Genomic DNA, 22,328 nt, shown 5'->3' on the forward strand with positions numbered 1-22,328 from the left:
AAGAATCCTTCTGCAATGCAGGAGACCTGGGTTTGATCCCTGGGTTAGGAAGATTCCCTGAAGAAGGGCATGGCAACCCCCTCCAGTATTCTTGCCTGGAGAATCCCCATGGACAAAGGAGCCTGGCAGGCTCATGGAGTCGCAGAGTTGGACACAACTGAGCAATTAACACACTTGGTTCCCTTTATAAGCCACCTTCTATTTACATTCCTTCTAAACTCTCCAATCTCCCTTATACCCTAATTATTTGGTTGCTGCTAAAATTCAGTATTTCTTTCTGTCCTGTTTGTTCCCAATCATATAAATCAAGAAGATAACTAGTAGGTACTAGTAGTCAAAGCCTTTGGTAATGTGAGATACTAAGTGTGGGACATTGGGGTGGGAGGTGGGAAATGGCTATAATGAAATGCTGAGGCAACCAGGAAATGCCATCAAGCATTCCTTTGTGTGTGGGGGGGGGGGGGGGGCGGCTGCGCTGTGGGTCTTATTATCTACATCTCTGTCCCAGCAGCAATCACAGTAATGTTTATGGCCCACACAGTGCTTTAATGTACTTCCATTAAGATTAATAATAATAATTTATTTCCCTCTTAGGCCAGATTCTTTATTGGTTCTCTTTCATATAAACAGTAAATTCAGGTTTTGTAAAATGCATTCACTCTTTCAGGCCAAGTCTCTTTTAGCACCTCTTGAGAAATTGTACCTCAGGGTAGAGAGGGCTTGGAAACTGACTGACTGAGACACTTCTTGTTCTGTTACTAGGCAGGGGCTCTGCATCTTCTGAGCCTATTTCCTTTTTGTACCACAGAGTTCCATCCTATCTTTCTCCAGGTGTCTGTGGGGAGTTGAGGGTGGCAAACAGCTCACTCAGATCTGAAAGGACTTTAAGTTTATAGTTGTGTGTCCGAACTTGGGAAGTGAGGAACAGGCGAAGCAGCCCTCCTAAGGGCTTAACAGCCCTCCTCAGCAGGACACCAGAGCTACTGTCCAGGAAGACTGAGCCATTTATTTAGAAAAGAAATAGAAATAAATAAAGCACAAGAAGGGTTTACTTAGAGATGGTGAGGATGATAATACAGATAATCATGATTATTAACCTTAACCACAACACCTTCAATTTACACCCACTCACCTTTTTAAGAAAAAATTCTTTACACATCATTTTATTTTTAAAAATTATTTATTTTTGGCTGTGCTGGGTCTTAGGTGTGGCAAGCGGGGGCTTCTCATTGCAGTGGTTTCTCTTGTTGCGGAGCACCAACTCCAGGGCATGAGGGCTTCAGAAGTTGGGGAGCAAAGGTTCAGTTGAGGCACACAGAAGCAGTTGCCCCAGTGTGCAAAATCTTCCCAGCCCAGGGATCGAACCCCCGTGTCCCCCGCATTGGCAGGTAACCACTGGACCACCAAGAAGTCTTATAGCTATCCACCTTTAAAAGAATGTTAAAGGTGAAGTGCCTTCACCACTTAGCATTCTTAACCTCACTGAGTTGACTTTAAAATGGGAGGAGCCCACTTCTTTGTTTTTTACAGAGGACAGATTTAAGGGAAGTCATATCACAGCCCTGTGTCCTGCCTTGCAGGATCAGATGTCTTAAATATTGCCTGCCAAAAGGCCACGAGAAATAGGAATCTTTTAGCCTTTTGGAGGACCAGGGCTATGATTTAGGGACATGTTCAGATTAAGAGGTTTGAGGGAGGGAAGAGAGAGAGATGCCATTTCCCTCTCCCAGTCCCATCAAATTCCTGGCAAATTCCTTAATGCCCTGCAGATGGCACCACTGACAAGGAGTTCTCTGCCCAGAAGAGTCAAGCTCAGATTTGTGAACTCTGCCCTCCCCATCACCTTGAAGCTGAGCCTAAAAGATACACCACAAAGAGAAAGTGACTAACCTGGCATACCTGGCATTCATGGGCTTGTCATTTCTTGTTCTGTCCATTCCTGGAGACAGCCGAGCCTCCTTCTAGGCCACTGTGAATCAGTTAGCCACAGAAAACCCCACACTCCGAGTTCTTGACTTCATCTCCAGCCTCTAGGGTACTTCCCAGTGTGGAATGAGTTTAAATATATGGCTTTGCGGTCAATCTGTAGTAATGGAGGAGGCATGCTGCCCGATCAATCTGAACTCAATACTGACACAAAGTTAATAACATGATGTGGGCATCATCATGTAGATACAGATATCATTATGTTGCAAGGGCCATCTTCTTCCTCTACCAAAATGAATACCCTACCCCATCCATCCATCCCTCAGCTGACCAGCTCATTTCCCAATTGACAGCCTGCTGTATGTTACTGTGTCCAACAGTGATGGATCAAGCTCATCACTGCATTCCTACTTTTGGCCTTCAAACACTCTTCTCAGCCTATAAGATCTTTTACAACCATAATTGATCCTACCACCTTTGCCCTGTTGACTCATTCTGTCTTCCTTTGATGATAAAAACCCAAGTGTCATCTATTCAAGGCCTTGAAGGCTATGTCAGATGCAGTCCAATTCTCCATTAGATATTTTCATAGTCTGAGAATTAATCTTGAAGCAGAGATTCAGATTTTTAACTCTGAAAACTAGAGGTAACTGTCCCTCTACTGCTTTCCTCTTTTCCCCAGGACCAAAGATCTAAAATGCCTCAGGAAGACACTCTAGGGTGGGACAGTGACATCAAATCGAGGTAGAAGGGAAAGCTGCTGTTCTGTTCTAAAGATTCTTCATAAATAAGATCTTTCAGCCTCTCTCTGGCCCAGCTCTAATGTCTCGTGATACAGGCATGTAGGAACTTCTACTGGCTCATGTTGATCGAAGGCATGCACACGTGCCATGAGTCAAGCTGTGACCCAGTTGCCAGGACAGGCTGATGTCACCTTAGGCACTCCTTCTATACAGCAGTGTGGAAAGCTAGGCAAGGGAGCATTCCCACCACCCTCTTCACTGATCATCCTACTGTGCATATTGCTACCCAGTTCTGGGCACCTCAAGAAGGATATGGACAGACCAGAGAGCTTCCTCCAAGGAGCAAGTAGAATGGGATGCGGTACTGGGTAAAGCAACTTGGAGAACTAAGGATGTTTAAATTACAAGAGAAACCCATGAAGAGCTATTGTCCAGAAATAGCAGGAACCCAGAGAGGACAGCTAAGAATGAAGAAAAACACCGCAGGGGTTTCTGGCAGTGTTCAGTGGCTAAGACTCCATGGTCCCAATGCCGGAGTCCCAGGTTCAATCCTTGGTCAGGGAGCTAGATTCCGCATGCCACAACTAAAGATCCCACATGCTGCAACTAAGTCCTGGCACGGCCAAATAAATATTTTAAAAAGCAAACAAAAACAACCACAAAATAAAAACATCACAGCTCACTTTGTAACGATGAGCTAGGACCAACAATGGACCATAGTGCCATCCATGTCATGAAGGACAAACAGGCAGGACTGAAGACTTCTAAGATTCTTCTCCATTCCCAGAGACTAGGATTTCATAAAATTTCCTGGTGTCTCAAGCCAATCTTTAATTATGACTATTCTGTCAAATATTTTTGGAGAGGGCAGAGATAGGTAGGGACAAAGGAACAGAATCTATCAAAACATGCTTTTTAAACCTTTTCCCTCACCCTTGCCAACAACAACAATAAAAGTTTTCAGACCCAGAGAGGCCTTGCCTAAAGGGAACCCGTGGTTTTCTGGCCTCCCTAGCACCCTAGACAAGAGGGCAATTCCAAAGTTGCTGATCTATTTCTAGGAACTGGTCCAAATTCCACCAGAGATAAGGAAGGAGGTTTATAGCCTGTCTTAATTCGGATAGGTCTAACAAAATAACACAGATCAGATAGTGTGATAGTGTAAATAATAAATATTTATTTCTCAAAGATTTGGAGACTGATAAATCCAAGACCAAGGTGCTAGCAGATTCAGGGTCAAGAGAGAGCCTTCTTAACTGGTTTGCAGATAGCTGGCCATCTTTTTGCTGAGTCCTCTTGTGGAGAAGAGAAAAAACAACTATTCCCTTCCTCTTCTTAGAAAGATGATAAATCCTGGGACTTCCCTGGTGGTGCGGTAGTTAAGACTCCACACTCCCAATGCACGGGACATGGGTTCCAACCCTGGTGGGGGATCCTGCATAGGGCATGGAGCTACAAAAAAAAAAAAAAAAAAAGATAATCATCCCATCAGGAGGGTTGTACTTCTTGACCTCACCTGAACCTAATTACTTCCCAAAGTTCTCACCTCCTAATACATCATGCTGAGGGTTAGAGTTTTAACATGCATTTTAGGGGTACATATTCAGCCCATGGTAGTCAGAGTGAACAGGAATTTTTCTGTAAACACTGTGTTTTCTGTGGAAAATTAGGACATGTAGATAAGCAATGAGAAAATTAAAATAACCTATAATCTGAATGAAAAGATTTGAAACTTTCATTTAAAGATAAGAGCAACTTTTTCTCATGCAACTCTCTGCCCTCTCCCTCCCCCATCACCTCTGGGACTGGTGGCCCTGGGTCTTTTCTCTGCATCAAAGTGCTATTCAGCAATAAGTCTTTATCATTTGGAAGCTCAAAGATAGCCCCGCAAGAAGGAACAGAACAGTGAGCCCTTTATTTTATTTATCCATCTAAATATTTATTCCTGTATTTATTTAGTTAGTTATTTGGCTATGTTGCGTCTTAGTTGTGGCGTTTGGGCTCTAGAGCAGGCAGCTTCTAGTTGTGACTCGAGGGCTTAGTTGCACTGTGGCATGTGGAATCTTAGTTCCCTGATCAGAGATTGAACCCATATCCCCTGCATTGGAAGGTGGACTCCTAATCACTGGGTCACCAGGGAAGTCCCCAGTGTGCCCTTTAAATAAGCTGGGCAAGCTGGTACCAAGGTTCTTGAGGATACTGAAGTTCAAATTTAGCAGTCTATTACCCTAAGTATCTAAGCAACATAGTAATGAAGGGAATACAGAAGTAGAGGGGATGTATCTACTAAAAGACAACTGCAGAATACTGGGGGAAAAGGAGGCTTTGAAGTCAGAGAGGCCAAGTTACACCACTTACTATTGTAAGTCCTTGTACAAGTTACTTAACCTCTTTGAATTAATTCCTCATCTATAAATAAATAAATAAAGTCAATTTTGTAAGGTCCTTGTGACACCCAATTAACTAATCTTTGTAAAGTATCTGTTAATCTTTAGCATTTAGTGGAGGCTCAGTCTGGATTAGTTCCCTTCCCTGTGTTGCTCGAGGACACTGAAATTTACTCTCCACAGTCCAGGGGGCCCTTCCCCTACTAAGAATAGGTAACTAATCTCCTGGGCAGATCAGATCCACAAACATTGTCTAGTACTAGTAGCGTGTTTACTGTGAGAACTACACTGGCTTAAGAACTGGGGTTGAAATGAAAGGGGTGAATTAGAAGCCAAATACAGATTTCCAACCCTTTAAGGAGAGAGGAAAGGAGAAAAGACACAAATGGAGGTAAAGTTAAACAATACAAAAGATTTAAATAACATTTCAAAGTAATGAATGTTCCAAAACAGGGCAGTTCAGTTCAGTTCAGTCACTCAGTCGTCTCCGACTTTGCGACCCCATGAATCGCAGCACGCCAGGCCTCCCTGTCCATCACCATCTCCCGGAGTTCACTCAAGACTCACATCCATGGAGTCAGTGGTGCCATCCAGCCATCTCATCCTCGGTCACCCCCTTCTCCTCCTGCCCCCAATCCCTCCCAGCATCAAAGTCTTTTCCAATGAGTCAACTTTTTGCATGAGGTGGCCAAAGTACTGGAGTTTCAGCTTTAGCATCATTCCTTCCAAAGAAATCCCAGGGCTGATCTCCTTCAGAATGGACTGGTTGGATCTCCTTGCAGTCCAAGGGACTCTCAAGAGTCTTCTCCAACACCACAGTTCAAAATCATCAATTCTTCGGGGCTCAGCCTTCTTCACAGTCCAACTCTCACATCCATACATGACTACTGGAAAAACCATAGCCTTGACTAGACGGACCTTAGTCAGCAAAGTAATGTTTCTGCTTTTGAATATGCTATCTAGGTTGGTCATAACTTTCCTTCTAAGGAGTAAGCGTCTTTTAATTTCATGGCTGCAGTCACCATCTGCAGTGATTTTGGAGCCCAGAAAAATAAAGTCTGACACTGTTTCCACTGTTTCCCCATCTATTTCCCATGAAGTGACGGGACCGGATGCCATGATCTTCGTTTTCTGATTGTTGAGCTTTAAGCCAACTTTTTCACTCTCCTCTTTCAGGTTCATCAAGAGGCTTTTTAGTTCTTCTTCACTTTTATGTCTAATTGGTCACTGAACTAACTATGCAACTGGATGCTGCCTGGAGAAGGTGGAAATCCCTTCAAGAAAAGATGGAAGAAAAGATAGTTGGGTTGAGCCTTGGAAGATAAGATATGGACAAAGGGAAATTTGATAAGTTTAACAAGAGAATGTGTAGTGTCTTTTTGCATAGTGTTCTGAGTGTTAAGTCAGTAAACAGAGATGGTTTTGCTAATTCTAAACATAGGCAATGGAAAGAAAGTTATTTTGCTTCCAACAAATTTGTAAACAAGGGCTCAAGGACCTGAAAGCAAATAAATTCAATTACTACTTTCTCAAAGGAAGTCTTCTAGATTATTTTTCTCAGTTCTAAGCTCATTTCTATTTTTCTCAGTTCTAAGCTTAAACTATGCACTTTCCAGTTTGTTTATTGATATTTTGCCTCTTAAAAATTTACTTCAGTTGTACATTCTGGATGATGATAAATCTCTAAGCAGAATTTATGTTAGCCTGTTGCTAAAGGGATCATATGGAACAGTTTGTGACTTGGGTGATGTCACTGCACTGTGTAAACTATAAAGGGCAGTGAACGTTAGATTCATAAATTTGGAAGCAATCTTAAGGGTCTTCTAGTTTGGCAAGTGAGATCAAGTGTAACCCAGGATGACAATGCTAGAACCAGAACCCAGCTCTTCTGATAATCAGCAATGTCTGCCATCTTTCTCACTACATCTGCCAATATTTGAGTGCCTACGTGAATTACACATGGAGACGAGTTTAAGAGTAACTGTATAAAAGACATATATGATTATTTCCCTTTAGGAACCTATATGGGGGAAACAAACAAATGCAGAAAATTAAATTATGGCAACTTGTGATAAATAAAGGGCTTCTCAGTGGTGCCAGTGGGTAAAGAACCCACCTCCCAATGCAGGAGACCTAAGAGACTCAGGTTTGATCCCTGGGTCGAGAAGATCCCCTGGAGGAGGGCATGGCAACCCACTCCAGTATTCTTGCCTGGAGAATCCCATGGACAGAGGAGCCTGGTGGGCTACAATCCATAGGGTAGGAAACAGACACAACTGAAGTGACTTAGCACACAAGTGATAAATAAAAGGACAAAATCAGATTGCTTTAGATAAGGTACTGGGGTAACATTTAAGTTCAAATCTGAAGGAGACCAGAGCCAACCAAAAGTGAACTGGGAAGAAGGAGGGGAAGGGAGAACTCTTCCAGAGAGAAGAAACAGCAAGTATGGCTCTTTCCTGGGCAGGAAAGAGATGCGCAGGGTCCACCAGGAACTGAGGAAAGGTCAGGGTGAGGATGAGGCCAAGTTGAAGCAGCAGAGAAGTGCTTCCTCCCAGGTCACAAATTCAAATGCACAACTGGGCTGACAAGGCACATTTGTTTAAATTTGCTAAAGATTCTGTAAGCCAAACAAAACACAGCATGTCTACTGCAGCCCAGAGGTCACCATTTTGTAACCCCTGAGGGCTTTTTTGTTTGTTCCTTTGTTGTTGTTTTGGCAGCCTCTAGCATCTCGTGGAATCTTAGTTCCTGGACTAGGGATTTAACCCAGGCCCTTGGTAGTGAAAGTGCCATGTTCTAACGACTGACCACCAGGAAATTCCCAGGGCTTTGTATTCTTACTTTGAGGCAGGTGAATTTCTAAGCACAAGTAGACTGCTTTTGAGGGCTTTTGAGCAGGGGCAGATTTGTGTTTTAACAAGATCGTTAAAATACTTTGCTTGAGATAAGCGCCAGGGTCATTCATCAGGCCCAACCCACTTCTCTGTGCTCTCTTCTCCTTACATGCAACAAAGCCAAGGACCCAGCCAGCTTTATTTGCTTACTATCTCTGCCCACTCGCCCCATTGGATTCTGTTCACTCCAAGTTTGGTTACTAAAAGGGAAATCAGCTCTTCAGGTCCATTCATTATCTTGCTACTATATATACACACACACATGTGTATAGATATTATATATACACACACATATGTATAGATATTATATATACACACAAACACTAATGTATGTGTATTTTGTGTATGTGCTCAGTTGTGTCTAACTCTTTGCAACCCCGTGGACTGTAGCCCACCAGGCTCCTCTGTCCGTGGGATTCTCCAGGCAAGAATACTGGAGAGTAGTTTGCCATTTCCTGCTCCAAGGGAACTACCCAACACAGGGATCGAACCTGTGTCTCTTGCCTCTCCTGCACTGGCAGACAGATTCTTTACCCCTGCACCACCTGGGAAGCCCTATGTGTGTATATACAAGTATATATTTCCAAGGTTCTACTGCAAATCACTGCTGCTGCTGCTGCTGAGTCGCTTCAGTCGTGTCCGACTCTGTGCAACCCCATAGACAGCAGCCCCCCAGGCTTCCCCGTCCCTGGGATTCTCCAGGCAAGAACACTGGAGTGGGTTGCCATTTCCTTCTCCAATGCATGAAAGTGAAAAGTGAAAGTGAAGTCATTCAGTCGTGTCTGATTCTTCTCGACCCCATGGACTGCAGCCTACCAGGCTCCTCTGTCCATGGGATTTTCCAGGCAAAAGTACTGGGGAAACAGAAAAGAGGTAAAAGTAACTTGCCCTGCAGAAATTTCCAGAGTAGAGAACTCAGTTGTACATTCTGGCCCCAACTCTTGCTCAGATAGTAACGGGACACGATCTAGGCCACTAGAATTGTGTTCTTATTCTTCAGCTGGGGGCTTTGCAAAACTCAGGCCTTCTTTTCTCTGTAATGCTCCCTGTATTTGAGAGGAACGGTTTGAGTCCATGAAGGTGGGACTTCCCAAACAGTACCCATTATCAAGGTCATAGGAAGGGAACTTGCATTCCTTAATTTTGTGACAACCTCTCGCATTTTCTAAAATCTAAAAATCCTAATCACACCTTTCCCTGAAGGGTTGTTCAGGTAAAGTTAAAATGAGATAAAATCTAGAACGTGAGTGGCACATAGCAGGTGGTCAGTTAATGTTTGACTCAGCCCATGATCCCCTGTGGGCATTTCCTCACAAAGCTTCAGGTGGATACTTCTGTAGCTTTCTATTCCGTTTTCTTTGGTATTTGTTCCAGCACACAAAGGGGCTCCCACAAAAGTGACTGAGTGAAAATTTCTTGGCGGCTGAGGGTTCCTCGCCCCAACAAAAACACTTTCAGAAAAAGCTACTATGGATCTTGGGTTACTGAGCAGCGGTACCTTTCAGAACCCCTATGGTACTCTCACAAACCACCTGGCTGGCCTGATTCAAGTGGCTCATCTTGCCAAGGTCATACTGGTCGCTTATCAACTAAGGGAGGTGAAAAAGGCAGTTGCTTAGTTTTAGAAGGAGCACCGGTTGGCCCCAAAGATCCCGCCTCTTTCCACGGGGCAAGCCTATCAGCGTTCCTCTAGCGAAGAGCGGCAGCTCCCTAGAAGCCAATGAGTTCCGCTCCCTGGAATTATCCCGCCCATCCGTTGTGTCGTCACTCGGCCTCTTATAAAATAGAACCCAGACTACGCTTCCCCTTAGCTTGCCTGTTGGCGGGTGTTTGCGTTGAAACTATACTGAAAGCCTGACCTTAAAGGGGAGGGAGTAGAGGGGAACCGGGGCCCTTTAAAGCGAGGCCAGCTGGTGCCTGCCCCTTTAAGGGCGAGGCGCTCAGACGACAGAATCTGAGCCCCAGATTACCCCGAGTTTCCGTCACAGGCTGCAAGGTAAGGCTCCTTCGCTGGGTCCGGGTGCTTGGCGGCGGCGGTTTCATCGCCGCTGGTCCTCCCCGGGCCCAGAGACACCTCAGCCCCAGTCATGCTGAGCAGAGTATGGAAGGAGCTGACTATGAAGTGCTATCCGTGCGAGAGCAGCTATTCCACGAGCGGGTCCGCGAGTGCATTGTGAGTCCGGGACCCGGGCTGGAAGGGTAGGACCAAGTTGGGGAGAAGCACGGGTGTCGCGGGAGAGGGAGACGTCCGGATCGGAGTGAGATCCCCTGGGCACAGCGCCGGCAGACCCTGTTTGGTCCAGGGGCGAGCGACCAAGAGCCCTGGTCCGACTAGTGCTCGGGCTGGCGAATCCCTAGAATCTGCTCCAGCTGAGTAGCTGCGAGATAAACAAAGCCGATCGGTTTCCGTTCCTCCCCTCTACACGCCTCTCCCCCGACCCCGCCCTCCCTCCTGTCCCCCCACCCCGCCCCCGCGCGCCCGTGATTGGAGTGCGGGTCTTCCCGTGTCTGGGAATCTGGTGAGCCTGCCGATCTCAGTCAGATGGTCGGAGAGGGATGGGTTTAACTTGAGGAAGGCTTGTTTGCAACTACTTCTCAAACCCAAACGATGTTTGATGAAGGGGAGATGAACAGGGATCTTTGGTGGGTTTCTCACTTTGGAGGAAAGGACTCTTTCTGGGGTGGATTCTACCGTGTAGAAACGGAGAACAACTAAAGTGTCCCCTTCTTTTCCTCGCCCTTATTGGTGTTTTGTTAGAGACCCTGCAAGCCGAGTTTCCTAGCTTCGCAGCCATTCAGGGATTTCCTCTGAAGGGTTGCCCCTGGTGCGACGGAGGGCTTCTGGCTGCTTTCCTTACTCGCTCACTGCCACCTAGAGTAACAGCTGAAACTGTCACACAGCGAGGGACTCCTCACTTCTGGGCCGGGGCACCCAGGGGAGCTTAGGGGATCGCATCTTTCTTGCATCTGCTCTAAACTCTCATATCTTTCCTTTCTCCTCTCCTTCCTCAGAGCCCTCACCCCCAGATACTAAAGGGAAAGGGAAAAGTTTAGAAGAATAGAAGTTGGTGAGTGGAGGACCCATTGCAGGGGTCGTCCTTCATTTTTCTCAGACTGGGCTCCAGTCTGCCCTGGGCAGCCTCAGATTGGAGGAGGGCTAAAGTGAGCCAAGGCATAACTAGGTCTGCCTTTATCTGTGAGGACTGAAAAGCAGGGAGTTTATCAATCCATGCGTGGGAACTCCAGATCTGCTTTCAGAAAGCTTTCCTTGTGCGTTTCTTAGTGGAGAGTTGCATATGGCAGGGTTGGGCATATCCTGGAGTCATACCCAGGCCTTGAGCCAGTGGAGAGCCAGAGACCCACTTTCCTAGAGAACAGGGAGGGAAGAGATCTTGGAGAGAGAAGCAGCCTCTTGGATGTCGTCCCATCCTTTAGTCCCATTAGCTGAGGACGTCAGCACTGGTCAAGGGCATCCTGAGGGCTTCTAGTACATCTCCCACGTGGCTCCAATCCCCTGCTCTAGAGAATCACCTAGCCTCTGCTGGACCTACATGGAACTCCAGCCTGACCTTTTGACCCCCCCCTTCCTGCTTAGTACACACGCCCAGGGCAGAGCACTAGGCAGTAAAAACCTTGGAGCTGAAATCTAAATGGCTCATTCTACTCTACTTCCCTATTGTTAAAAGCTAAATTTTGTCCTAGACCCATGTTTCTCCTGGGGTCTGTGTCTTCTCCCTTTGCATACATAGCTGTATGCAGATTCTCCATAGGATCAGCTTCTCTTGGGGACTGGAGCACCTATGAGACTGATCCTGCCTTCTTGGCCCACTTCAAACACAATAACATCTCAAGATTCTCTGACCCTGATTGTGGAGCCAAGGTAGGGTGGAAATGTATGCATGTGTAGGATAACCTGGTTAAGTCCTGCCATAAGTGTCCATTGGAGGACTAGTCATCAGGGGCATGGGACAGACCCTGAGAGACCTACCCTGGGAGCTGGAAATCACTTTAGGTAGGGACCATGGATTGATAGCTTTTAAAGATTTTGATCCCAGCTCTAGAAGCTTTATAGATGTGGAACCCCAATTAAAGCCTACTATTATGGGCAGGGCATGAAAGAGACTCTGGATTGGCCCAGAGCAGACCTGATCTTTTAGGGCCCCTGAATAAACAGAGTAGAAGCTCTGAGTTGGTCTAGGAACACGATTCCTCCTGGAGCTTGGATCAAGGTGGGAGTGGAGGGAGAGGGAGTGGAGTGTCAGCACAATGAAGATATCCCCTTCTTCCCCTCAAATTTGCTTTTCCAATTATGTGCTAGGAAGAAATCCTCTCTGGTTCTGTGGCCTTTTTCAGATGTGTGGATATGTGCATCTCTAGGAGTCTTTGCCCATGCACCAACCAGGGTTCAGCTGAAACTGTTTTCTCCCGGGGAAAAAAACCCTCATAGATCTGGACATAGTGCTCTGTCCCCAAGTGCATGGGTCAGCCCCTAAGGTCTTGATTAGAAGGAAGTACTCGGGAGAAAGATGGAACCCCTGGATGTATGGAGTCTAGTTTGGGGAAAGTGTCCCCATGGAATTAACAGAGAGGCCACTGGAGCTGTGAAATGTTTGGGGATTCAAGCTTTTCATCTTGCTCACTTTCTGCTGCAGATCTCAACACTGCTGTTTGCGACTCTCTACATCTTCTGCCACATTGCCTTGACCCGCTTCAAGAAGCCTGCTGAGTTTACCACAGGTACCTGGGACTTCCCTCCCTCCTGCCTGCCCTCTGCCAGTGTTCCTGTTGCTATGGCACCAGCCTCAGGGGAAGAGGGCTGTGTTGCTTGCTGGGAAAGTAGAGGCGTCTGTTCTTGAGCTTCTGCCTCCCTTCCTCCACAGGCAGGGACAAGGTGGTATAGTGGAGAGTCTAGAAGGAGGGCCAGTCATGTAACTTTTATGACCTGTTTCATTCTCTACAAAATAAAATGAGCCTAACAATTCCTACCCAGTCCATTGTTATTGTGTGGACCAAATATGGTGGCTAACGTGAAAACTCTCTGTGAACCTCAGCAGGGCGACTGCAGAGTGAATGTTGTTATGGGCACAAACTCTGTCATGCCCTCTCTTAGAGCTCCTACGCCCAGGACCAGAGACCTCCCTGACCACTGGGGTCCTAGGAGCCCAGTGGTGATGGTGACCTTTCTCTTTGCAGAGAATGCATATTAAGGCTTTCAGTAGGCATTCTGTGATTGAGGGGGATGCACTTGTCCCAGTTCCTAACTCCAGATCTTCCGGTCCTGGCCGGAACCTTTCCTCCCCTCCAGATGGCTTCATACACCCTCAGCCAAGGAGGCAGCTACTCCTCAGTGTGATTCCCCTGGGGACTTTCTCTGTGATTTCTAACCCCCCTCCCCATTTCCCTTCACTCTACCTCGCCACTGATGTAACCAAGCTGGTTATTTATTGTATTTTCAGCTTACAAAGAGGAACCTAGGGACTTCCCTGGTGGTCCAGTGGCTAAGACTCTGAGCTCCCAGTGCAGGGGGCCCAGGTTCGATGCCTGGTCAGGGAGCTAGATCCCACATGCTACAACTAAGGCCCAGAGCAGCCAAATAAATAAATAAAATTTAAAAAAATAAAAATTAAAAAAAAAAAAAGAGGAACCTATGGTGGAGAAGATGTGGGGAAGGAGGGAAGTGGGGGAAATTCATGTTCTCACCCCCTGGGACCACTGATTTTTAAGCTGCCACCCCGGCAGAGTGAATTGTGGGGTTCATAGTGTGAGATCTCCTGAGCCTCCTGTCCAGCTCTGCCTTGGTGGGCCCAGGCCCCTCTTCAGGGGACAGGGAGGGAACAGGAGGGCGCTGTGTGACACAGATGGTTCCCAGAGCTGCCCACTGATGACCTGCCTCTTCCCTATGCCTCTGTCTTTTGTAGTAGATGAAGAAGATGCCACAGTCAACAAGATTGCGTAAGTACTGCTGCCTCAACGCCTGGCACTGGTAGCCTTTGGAAGTTGGGATCTAGTGAGGCCCTGGGAGCAGGGAGAGAGTGAGATGTCAGAAACAATTTCTGCTTCCGCCCTATTTCTGCTTTTTTCCGGCTTTACACCATCCTGGGGACTCTTGGAAAAGCTGTTCTTCCTGTCTGCCTGGTTTGGCAGGGAGCTTCAAGGAGCCTCTTGCCAGGAACTGTCTGCTGGGGGCCTGAGTCACCAGAAGCACCTCCAACTTGGCTCCACCTCCCAGCAGCCATTGGCGAAGGGGTGGGGTAGGGATGCAGACTGATGGAAATGCCAGGGGATGGGGAAGGAGGAATCCCCAAGGGTGGGGCTTGCTTGATTCTGAGAGAATGTCCCTAATTGTAGGCTATTATTATACACTAGCACCTATAGAGAAAAATATAGAGATGACTCCTCTGGCTCAACAGACAACAAATTAAAAGGCAACCCCCACTCTCATCCCTCATGGACCAACTAGATAAGTGTCCCTTCTTTTGAGCTGATGCAATCTAGGGCACAGGTCTTGGCTGTGAAGCTGGGTTTCAACTCCCCTTGTCTCCCTTTGCCTTAGTGCCCTTATGCATATGGGGTGACCCTACTCTCTCCAGGCTCAGAAATCCATATCCTTGAGGTGAGCAGAGAAGTCAGACCCATTATCTTGGCATCGTGCCTGGCACACCCTACAGACACTGTAGGAAGACCGCATTCCTGGGGACAGTCTGGGCAAGTGACATGGTGGGTGACCAGGTTCCCGTGAATTCCTGAGATGTGCCCATCCCACGTGCCAAGGCTTCCCTGGAGGTGAAGGCTGGGGTATGAGGCAGCAGGTAGAGTGCCAGCTTTTTCCCTGGGTCTGTCATCGCTCCAGCTGGTTCTAGGAGTCACAGGTGCCCATGGGACGGATGGGGCTTCTTGGGCCCAGGGAAATGAATGTTGGCGCTAAGCAGGGGCACTACCCCTTCTCTGCCCAGGCTTGAGCTGTGCACCTTCACCCTGGCAGTCGCCCTGGGCGCTGTCCTGCTCCTGCCCTTCTCTATCATCAGCAACGAGGTGCTGCTCTCACTGCCTCGGAACTACTACATCCAGTGGCTCAACGGTTCCCTCATCCATGGTGCGTTGATCCTGGTTGCCGCTGAGGATGGGGACGGGGAGCAGATCGGGTCAGGCAGAAACAGACAGCCTGGGGCTAGTCAGTCATAGATCACCCTGTCCCTTCCACTTTCCCTTGTCACATGGTCAGTCCTCAGTGGGTTGGGGCGTCCCCCTTAATGACCATCTCTGCTTTTCCTTTTTTCGCTAGGCCTCTGGAACCTTGTTTTTCTCTTCTCCAATTTGTCCCTCATCTTCCTCATGCCCTTTGCATACTTCTTCACTGAGTCTGAGGGCTTTGCTGGCTCTAGAAAGGTGAGTCGGGGAATGTATCAATCAATCAATGCAGACTGGAAACAGTATTCCACTGAGATGGTTCAACTGAAGAGGTTTTAATGAAGAGACTATTTGCAGAGGTTTAGTCAGCACTGAGGAGCTTGAGGCACTAGTGACAACAGGAAGTCGTTACCATCCCTAGGCCTGAGGGAGCCGAAGGAAGAAATAATTTCTGATGGTTGAAGCTGAAGAGGTGTGCCACCCAAGAGAGGAGCTAGTGTCAGAGGTGCCAAAGGTGGGAGGAAACACAGAAAAACACCCTGGCCTCTCTGTCTTCCTACCTTCGACTCTCCTGCCAGCCCTCTCCATTGAGCAAGATGAACAGAAAACCAGAGCTTGATTTTTTTTTTTTTAAGTGTCTTGTGGGATCTTAGTTCCCAGTCCAGGAATTGAACCCATGCCCCTTGCAGTGGAAGCACAGACTCGTAACCACTGGACTGCTGGGAAAGTCCCAAGAGGGCAAAGAGATTGTGTGATGCAGACCTCAGGGGTCAGCTTCCAGGGCAAGACAAGGATGGAGAAGGGGTCTGGGAAGGGGGGTTGCAAATGAAGAATATCTAGTAGAGGGACTGGCCCCAGACTGTGGGGTAGGAGGACAGAGTAACTAAGAATAAGAAGGAAACACCCTCTGTTGCCTCCTGAATCCAGTCCTCTCTGCTTCCCAAGCCAGGCTGCCGTCCCCCCGTCTCCTTCCTTCCCCACACTGTCCTCCCCACCCCTGAAACCTACTGCCTCCTCCCACAGGGCGTCCTGGCCCGGGTCTATGAGACGGTGGTGATGCTGATGCTCCTCACCCTGCTGGTCCTGGGCATGGTGTGGGTAGCCTCTGCCATTGTGGATAACAACAAGGCCAGCAGGGAGTCCCTCTATGGTGAGAAGACCAGCTTCCTCCTCACCCCTCAGCCAGCTCATGTTCCTCTGTCTGGAGCGAATGTATCCCTCTAAGGCGGCAAAAGTTGGGACCTTCTCCCTTAGACTGAAGTTTCAAAACTAATGGGCTTCAGGCCACATCTAACCTGTGGAAGTGTTCTGCTGGGCCCATGCAGTGAGTTAAAAAAAATATGAGTCCACTGAAATTGGGAGATCTCACACTGATATCCAGGTTTCTGGTTGTGCTTAAGCAGGTTGAGGATCTGGCCACACTAGGCCCCGGTGACTTGGGCCACACAGTGGCTGTGCCCTTTAGAGGGGGCTGGCGATCTGCACTTTGCTGTAGTCTCTGCCACTCCCTCTCCTGCCACCCAGTCTTCCTCATCTTCATGACTTACCTTGCCCGTACAGACTTTGGTGTCACACCTCTGCCTGGTCTCTGGGGCCTGTCAGCCCCCAGTAAGCAGGAGGAGAGAGCTGGTCTGACAGTCCTTTTTTTTTTCATCTTCAGACTTCTGGGAGTACTACCTCCCCTACCTCTACTCCTGCATCTCCTTCCTTGGGGTCCTGCTGCTCCTGGGTGAGTGTCCAGAGCCTGGGAGGGGGTGGGGAAGGTCCCGGGGCCAGAGCACCCCCGGTAGAGGGTGGAATGCAGGGGCGGGCAGGGCAGGAGGTGGAGAGAAGGTTCTGGCGGGTGACCGCCTCCTGTCCCCACAGTGTGTACCCCACTCGGCCTCGCCCGCATGTTCTCGGTCACTGGGAAGCTGCTGGTCAAGCCCCGGGTATGTAGTGCTCCTTGTCCTTGGACCCTGCCGGGGGAGCTTTCTGAAGAGCTGGAGCCCATCTGTGAAGCCACTGTCCAGCTGTTCTGTGCACCCCTTGCAGAGGGCCACAGCCTTTGCTGGCTCCTGTATCCTTGACCCCCAACATCTGGAGCTGGTCACCAGACACACAAAGCAGAACACACGACTGTTGGAAGGGACTGGATAAGGTCACCGGTCACAGGGTGGTGAATGAGGGGAGGGGAAGGAAAAGGACAATGGATCCTTAAGGTGAGCAGGGAGCTCTTGGGCTCTTGTGATCAAGGAGCCTCTGACAGTCCATCCCTCCCTTTCCCAACGCCCACAGCTCCTGGAGGACCTGGAGGAGCAGCTGCACTGCTCAGCCTTTGAGGAAGCAGCTTTGACCCGCAGGATTTGTAGTGAGACACAGTCCTTCCCAGCTGGCACGATGGGCGTGGCTTGGGCAGGGGTGGCGGGACTGGGGGACAGCACCATCGTCTCTGCCCCCAGATCCCACCTCCTGCTGGCTGCCCTTGGACATGGAACTGCTGCACAGACAGGTTCTGGCTCTGCAGACACAGAGGGTCCTGCTGGGTATGTAGGTTGGCAGGCATTGGGATGCCTGGCTTTCCCCAAGGAGAGAAGCTCCTCCTTCCAGGCTCTTGCAAACTGCTTTCCCATTCCTGCACAGAGAAGCGGCGGAAGGCTTCAGCCTGGCAGCGCAACCTGGGCTACCCTCTGGCCATGCTGTGCTTGCTGGTGCTGACGGTATGTACACCACACTTGGTGGGGGTGGGCAGTGGTAGCACCTTGAGTACTTTAGCCCTTCACAGGGAGAAGGAAGGAGGTGCAAGGACCTCCTTCAATAATAGTAGCTGCCTCTCAATGAGTACCTACTTTTGCGAAGCACATCAGTCCCCATTTTGTAGATGAAGAAACAGAAGTTAAAGAATTTACCCAAAAAGAGGGAAAAAAAAAAAAAAGACTTTACCCAAGGCCACACAGGGCCTAAGCCATTATGCAGGTTTGCTCTGGGATGAAAATAAAGGTTAAAATCCAGTACATCCTCTCAACTTGCTACATCATGGACTTGGAAATAAGTCTTATTGGTTTGGAGAAAGATGTATATTTTTCTCTTTTGCCTTTTGGGGACTTCCCTGGGAGCTTCCCAGGTGGTGCTAGTAGTAAAGAACCTGCCTGCCGATGCAGGAGACATAAGAGATGCAGGTTTGATCCTTGAATTGGTAAGATCCCCAGAGGAGGGCATGGTAATCCACTCCAGTATTTTTGGCTGGAGAATCCCCGTGGACAGAGGAGCCTGGTGGGCTACAGTCCATAAGGTCACAAAGAGTTAGACACGACTAGAATGACTTAGCATGCACACATGCACAGGGACCTCCCTGGCAATCCAGTGGTTAAGACTCTGTACTTCCACTGAAGAGGGCATGGGTTCAATCCCTGGTCGGGGGAATTAATATCCCACGAACTGTGTGGCACGTCCAAAAACACCCCAAACTAACAAACAAAACTATTTGGGCTTTTTTCTTCTGCACCTGGAAGTCCACTATAAGATACTCTCAAAGGTGCTCTGTTGCTAGCATTAACCTTTGGGAGGTCCCACACAGCTAACTGAAAACCGAAAATGATGGACCAGAGAGTCTGCTCTTAACATTCTCAACTCTGGATACATCTGTGGGCTGGGACAGCGGTGGGAGTCCATGACCTTGCCTCCCACAGGGCCTGTCTGTGCTCATTGTGGCCATCCACATCCTGGAGCTGCTCATTGATGAGGCTGCCATGCCCCGGGGCATGCAGGTACCGGGCTGCCGCCCACCCACCACATCTTTTGGGGGAGGGCCTAAGCAAGGCTGGGTGAGGGGGCGGAAAGGGAGGCCAGAGGGGAGGCCGGGCACTGGTGGTGGTGATGACGATGGGCAGTGCTGCACAGTGACACCTCTTTGTCCCTCAGGGTGCCTCCCTGGGCCAGGTCTCCTTCTCCAAGCTGGGCTCCTTTGGTGCCGTCATTCAGGTCGTCCTTATCTTGTATCCTTCTGGAAATCCACCATTGCCTCTCTTCCTCAAACCCGTCTCCTCTAGGGCTCTGGGCAGAGCTACAGTGGGAGTGAGGGGGAAGCGGGCAAGACTTGGCCAGCCCGAGGTTCAGAAAGAAGAAAACCAGTTGATTCAAAAGGAGGACTGGGGGGAGAGAGGGCCATGCCCTGTGAGACAAGGCATTGATCCCTGGGAGTGGGCCAGTTCTTCCCTAACCCAGTGGCAGTTACCTGATGGTCTCCTCGGTCGTGGGCTTCTACAGCTCTCCGCTCTTCCGGGGACTGCGGCCCAGATGGCATGACACGGCCATGACGCAGGTAGGCCATGATGCAGGTAGCCGGGAACCTGCCAGACGGGAGTGGAGGAAGCATCCTGGGGGTGTCCCTGGGCACTCAGTGCTGGCAGCTCTGGGACCCTGACCTCCCCTTTTCTCACTCCCTCCCAGATAATTGGGAACTGTGTCTGTCTCCTGGTTCTAAGCTCAGCACTTCCTGTCTTCTCTCGAACCCTGGGTAAGTAGCAAAAGGAGGTAAGGGAACTGGCTTGTTTTGAGTAGCTACTGGTACTAAGCAGCCCCGTTATATTCTTGCTCTCTCTGATTCCCACAACAAACCTATGAGGAGGTATTACCTCCATTATACAGATGGAGTAACAGAGGCTCTATAAAGTGCTGTGCTGGGATTCAGAGTAGTGTTGCTTCAAAGCTCATATTTTTTCCATTTGCTACATCCCATGGCCTCTCCTGTTTACTTCCATTTTTTTCAGTGAAGAAGTACCACTTTCCCCAAAATCTTTCTTTGGGGGATCATCTGATAAACTTTTTTTTTTTTTCTTTTGGCTGCACCCATAGGGCATGTGGGATGTTAGTTCCCCAACCAGGGATTGAGCCAATGCCCCCTGCAGTGGAAGTATTGAGTCTTAACCACCGGACCACCAGGGAAGTCCCAACATTCTTATTTTAGAGATGAGAAACAGGAGAGCTACTTGATTTACCCAGAATTACATAGCTAGCTTGAGGCAAGGCTGAGTCAGGCCAGAACCTCTGTATCCTGAGCCCCAGTCCAGTGTTTTTTCTGCACACTGGGCATCAAATGATAAGCTCAACTCTCCTCCCATCTTTAGAGCTAGGATCTAGATGATGGTGGGCGAGAAGGGAAACCTATGCGACTCCCCTACTACTTCAGGGTAAACTAGTTACACTTTTGAGCATTAGCTGGTAAAAGTGTTCACCCCAAGGCAGTAGGGGAGTTGCATAGGCTCCCCACCTCCCCCGCCATTATCATCTATCTATTGTACATTATCAGTCATGTCCGACTCTCTGCAACCCTATGGACTGTATCCTGCCAGGCTCCTCTGTCCATAGGATTCCCCAGGCAAGAATACTGTAGTGTGTAGCCTTTTCCTTCTCCAGGGGATCTTCCCGACCCAGGAATCAAACGCAGGTCTCCTATACTGCAGGCAGATACACTGAGCCACCAGGGAAGCCTTATTTAGTATTTAAATCAGTTCTATTTGGTTTTTAAGTTTATATTCTCTCTACTCTACCATTTCTACTTTATGCCTTGGGATTTAGGATACTTGGCCTGTGGGTCCAGCGGTTAGTTCCTTTTAGGTTGGAAGCTGGTAGGAAAATTTTTTAAGTGGGGGAGGAGCTGAAGAATTTTAATTTATTATAATTATTATTATTAGGGGCTCAGTAAGTGTTGGAATAGTGCCTCGCACATATGGCTCCTCAGGTGTGTTGTCTCATTTAAGTCTCACAGTCCCATTATTTTGTCTACTTGTTTTTTTAATTCCCTACTTTATAGTTAAAGAAACTGAGGCACAGACGTTTAAGGAAGTTGCTTCAGATCACAGTTAGATGGGGTGGAGTTCAGATATGAACCAAAGCAGCCATAATAAGAGCCCAGTTTCTCAGCCGCCACACTGCTCTGTCTACTAAAAAAGAACACTTGGTGACCAGCTTGAGGTTTCTGGCCCAGGAACGAGTAGCAGGCCCAGGGAGCTCCTTGGGACACCTGGAGCCAGAGGGGATCCCGCCAATCCCAACACACACAGACACACACACACAGAGACACACACAGACACAAACACACACACACACTCTGCAGGAGAGGATGCCAGACTCTGGAAGGGAGGTTGGAGCAAGCCTAGCAGAGACACTTGCTTCAACTGCCCTGAACTGTCCCTGAGACAAGTTGGGATGTAGGAACAACTAATGTGTAGAAGCCAACCTATCAGTTGCAGTGTTGAGATGTGGCCACCAGGAGGCAGCAGAAAGCTCGGCTCTGAGCCAGGGAAGGGTTGGGGAGCCTACCTCCCATCCTGGCCTTTGTACTTCAGGGCTCACTTGCTTTGACCTGCTGGGTGACTTTGGACGCTTCAACTGGCTGGGCAATTTCTACATCGTGTTCCTCTACAATGCAGCCTTTGCGGGCCTCACCACTCTCTGTCTGGTGAAGACCTTCACGGCAGCTGTGCGGGCAGAGCTGATCCGGGCCTTTGGTGAGAGGGAGTCAGGGCGAGGCTGGTGGGGTGGTTGTAAGGTGGAACAGTGGTCATCCCAAGCAGGGGAGATGGCATACTCACCACCCATTCTGTGGCTTCTGAGGACTGACCTAAACCCTGCTTCTGACTACCCCCCTGCCTCTTCCCCAGGGCTGGACAGACTACCGTTGCCTGTCTCTGGTTTCCCCCGGGTGTCTAAGAAGACCCAGCACCAGTGACCTCCAGCTGGGGGTGGGAGGGAGAAACCTGGACACTGCCATCTGCTGCCTAGGCCTGGAGAGGCGCCCAGGGGTGGGTGGCCCTCAGGACCTGGAATCTGAGAGGGTGGGTGGCAGAGGGGAGCCGAGCCTTCTGCACTGCTGCGTAATCTGAGCCAGAGTTTGGGACCAGGCCCCCTTGCTTCTCTAGATTTAACTGTGGGCCCCAGCATGGGGGTGGGGCTGGGGACTGAGTCTGGCTCCTGGTCTCAAATCTGTTTACACATCAATCTGCCTCACTGCTGTTCAGGGCCATGCCCGTAGCCATGTTTACATGACTTGATGTGCAATAGGGTGGGGTGGGGGTAGGGGAGGGTCAGAGCCAGTGGCCAACTTGGGAGGCAGATTGTCTTCCCTTGCCTTTGGCCCAGCAGAGCCTAAGAGCACTGTGCTATCCTGGAGGGGCTGTGGACCGCCGGAGAGACGAGGGCATAGGGAGGAAGAGGCCACAACCATCAGCAATAAAGTTGATACCAGGGTTTTCTTTGGTTTTTTTAAA

At 48.9% G+C, this 22,328-nt stretch overlaps 1 protein-coding gene across 1 annotated transcript; it reads left to right on the top strand.

Moving 5' to 3' along the window:
• The first annotated feature begins 9,734 nt into the window (after positions 1-9,734).
• On the top strand, positions 9,735-22,325 carry LOC120861275 (protein LMBR1L). The gene is made up of 17 exons (XM_040236901.1): positions 9,735-10,126; positions 12,606-12,690; positions 13,872-13,905; positions 14,907-15,046; positions 15,236-15,339; positions 16,105-16,231; positions 16,742-16,810; positions 16,948-17,012; positions 17,359-17,431; positions 17,523-17,606; positions 17,704-17,780; positions 18,750-18,827; positions 18,982-19,055; positions 19,291-19,381; positions 19,510-19,576; positions 21,408-21,569; positions 21,723-22,325. The coding sequence occupies exons 1-17, from the start codon at positions 10,055-10,057 to the stop codon at positions 21,788-21,790; spliced, it is 1,470 nt and encodes a 489-aa protein (XP_040092835.1). The 5' UTR covers positions 9,735-10,054; the 3' UTR covers positions 21,791-22,325.
• The last annotated feature ends 3 nt before the right edge of the window (positions 22,326-22,328 follow it).

The sequence above is a fragment of the Oryx dammah genome, unplaced genomic scaffold (genome assembly GCF_014754425.2).
Source record: "Oryx dammah isolate SB20612 unplaced genomic scaffold, SCBI_Odam_1.1 HiC_scaffold_11232, whole genome shotgun sequence".
Lineage (NCBI taxonomy): Eukaryota > Metazoa > Chordata > Mammalia > Artiodactyla > Bovidae > Oryx > Oryx dammah.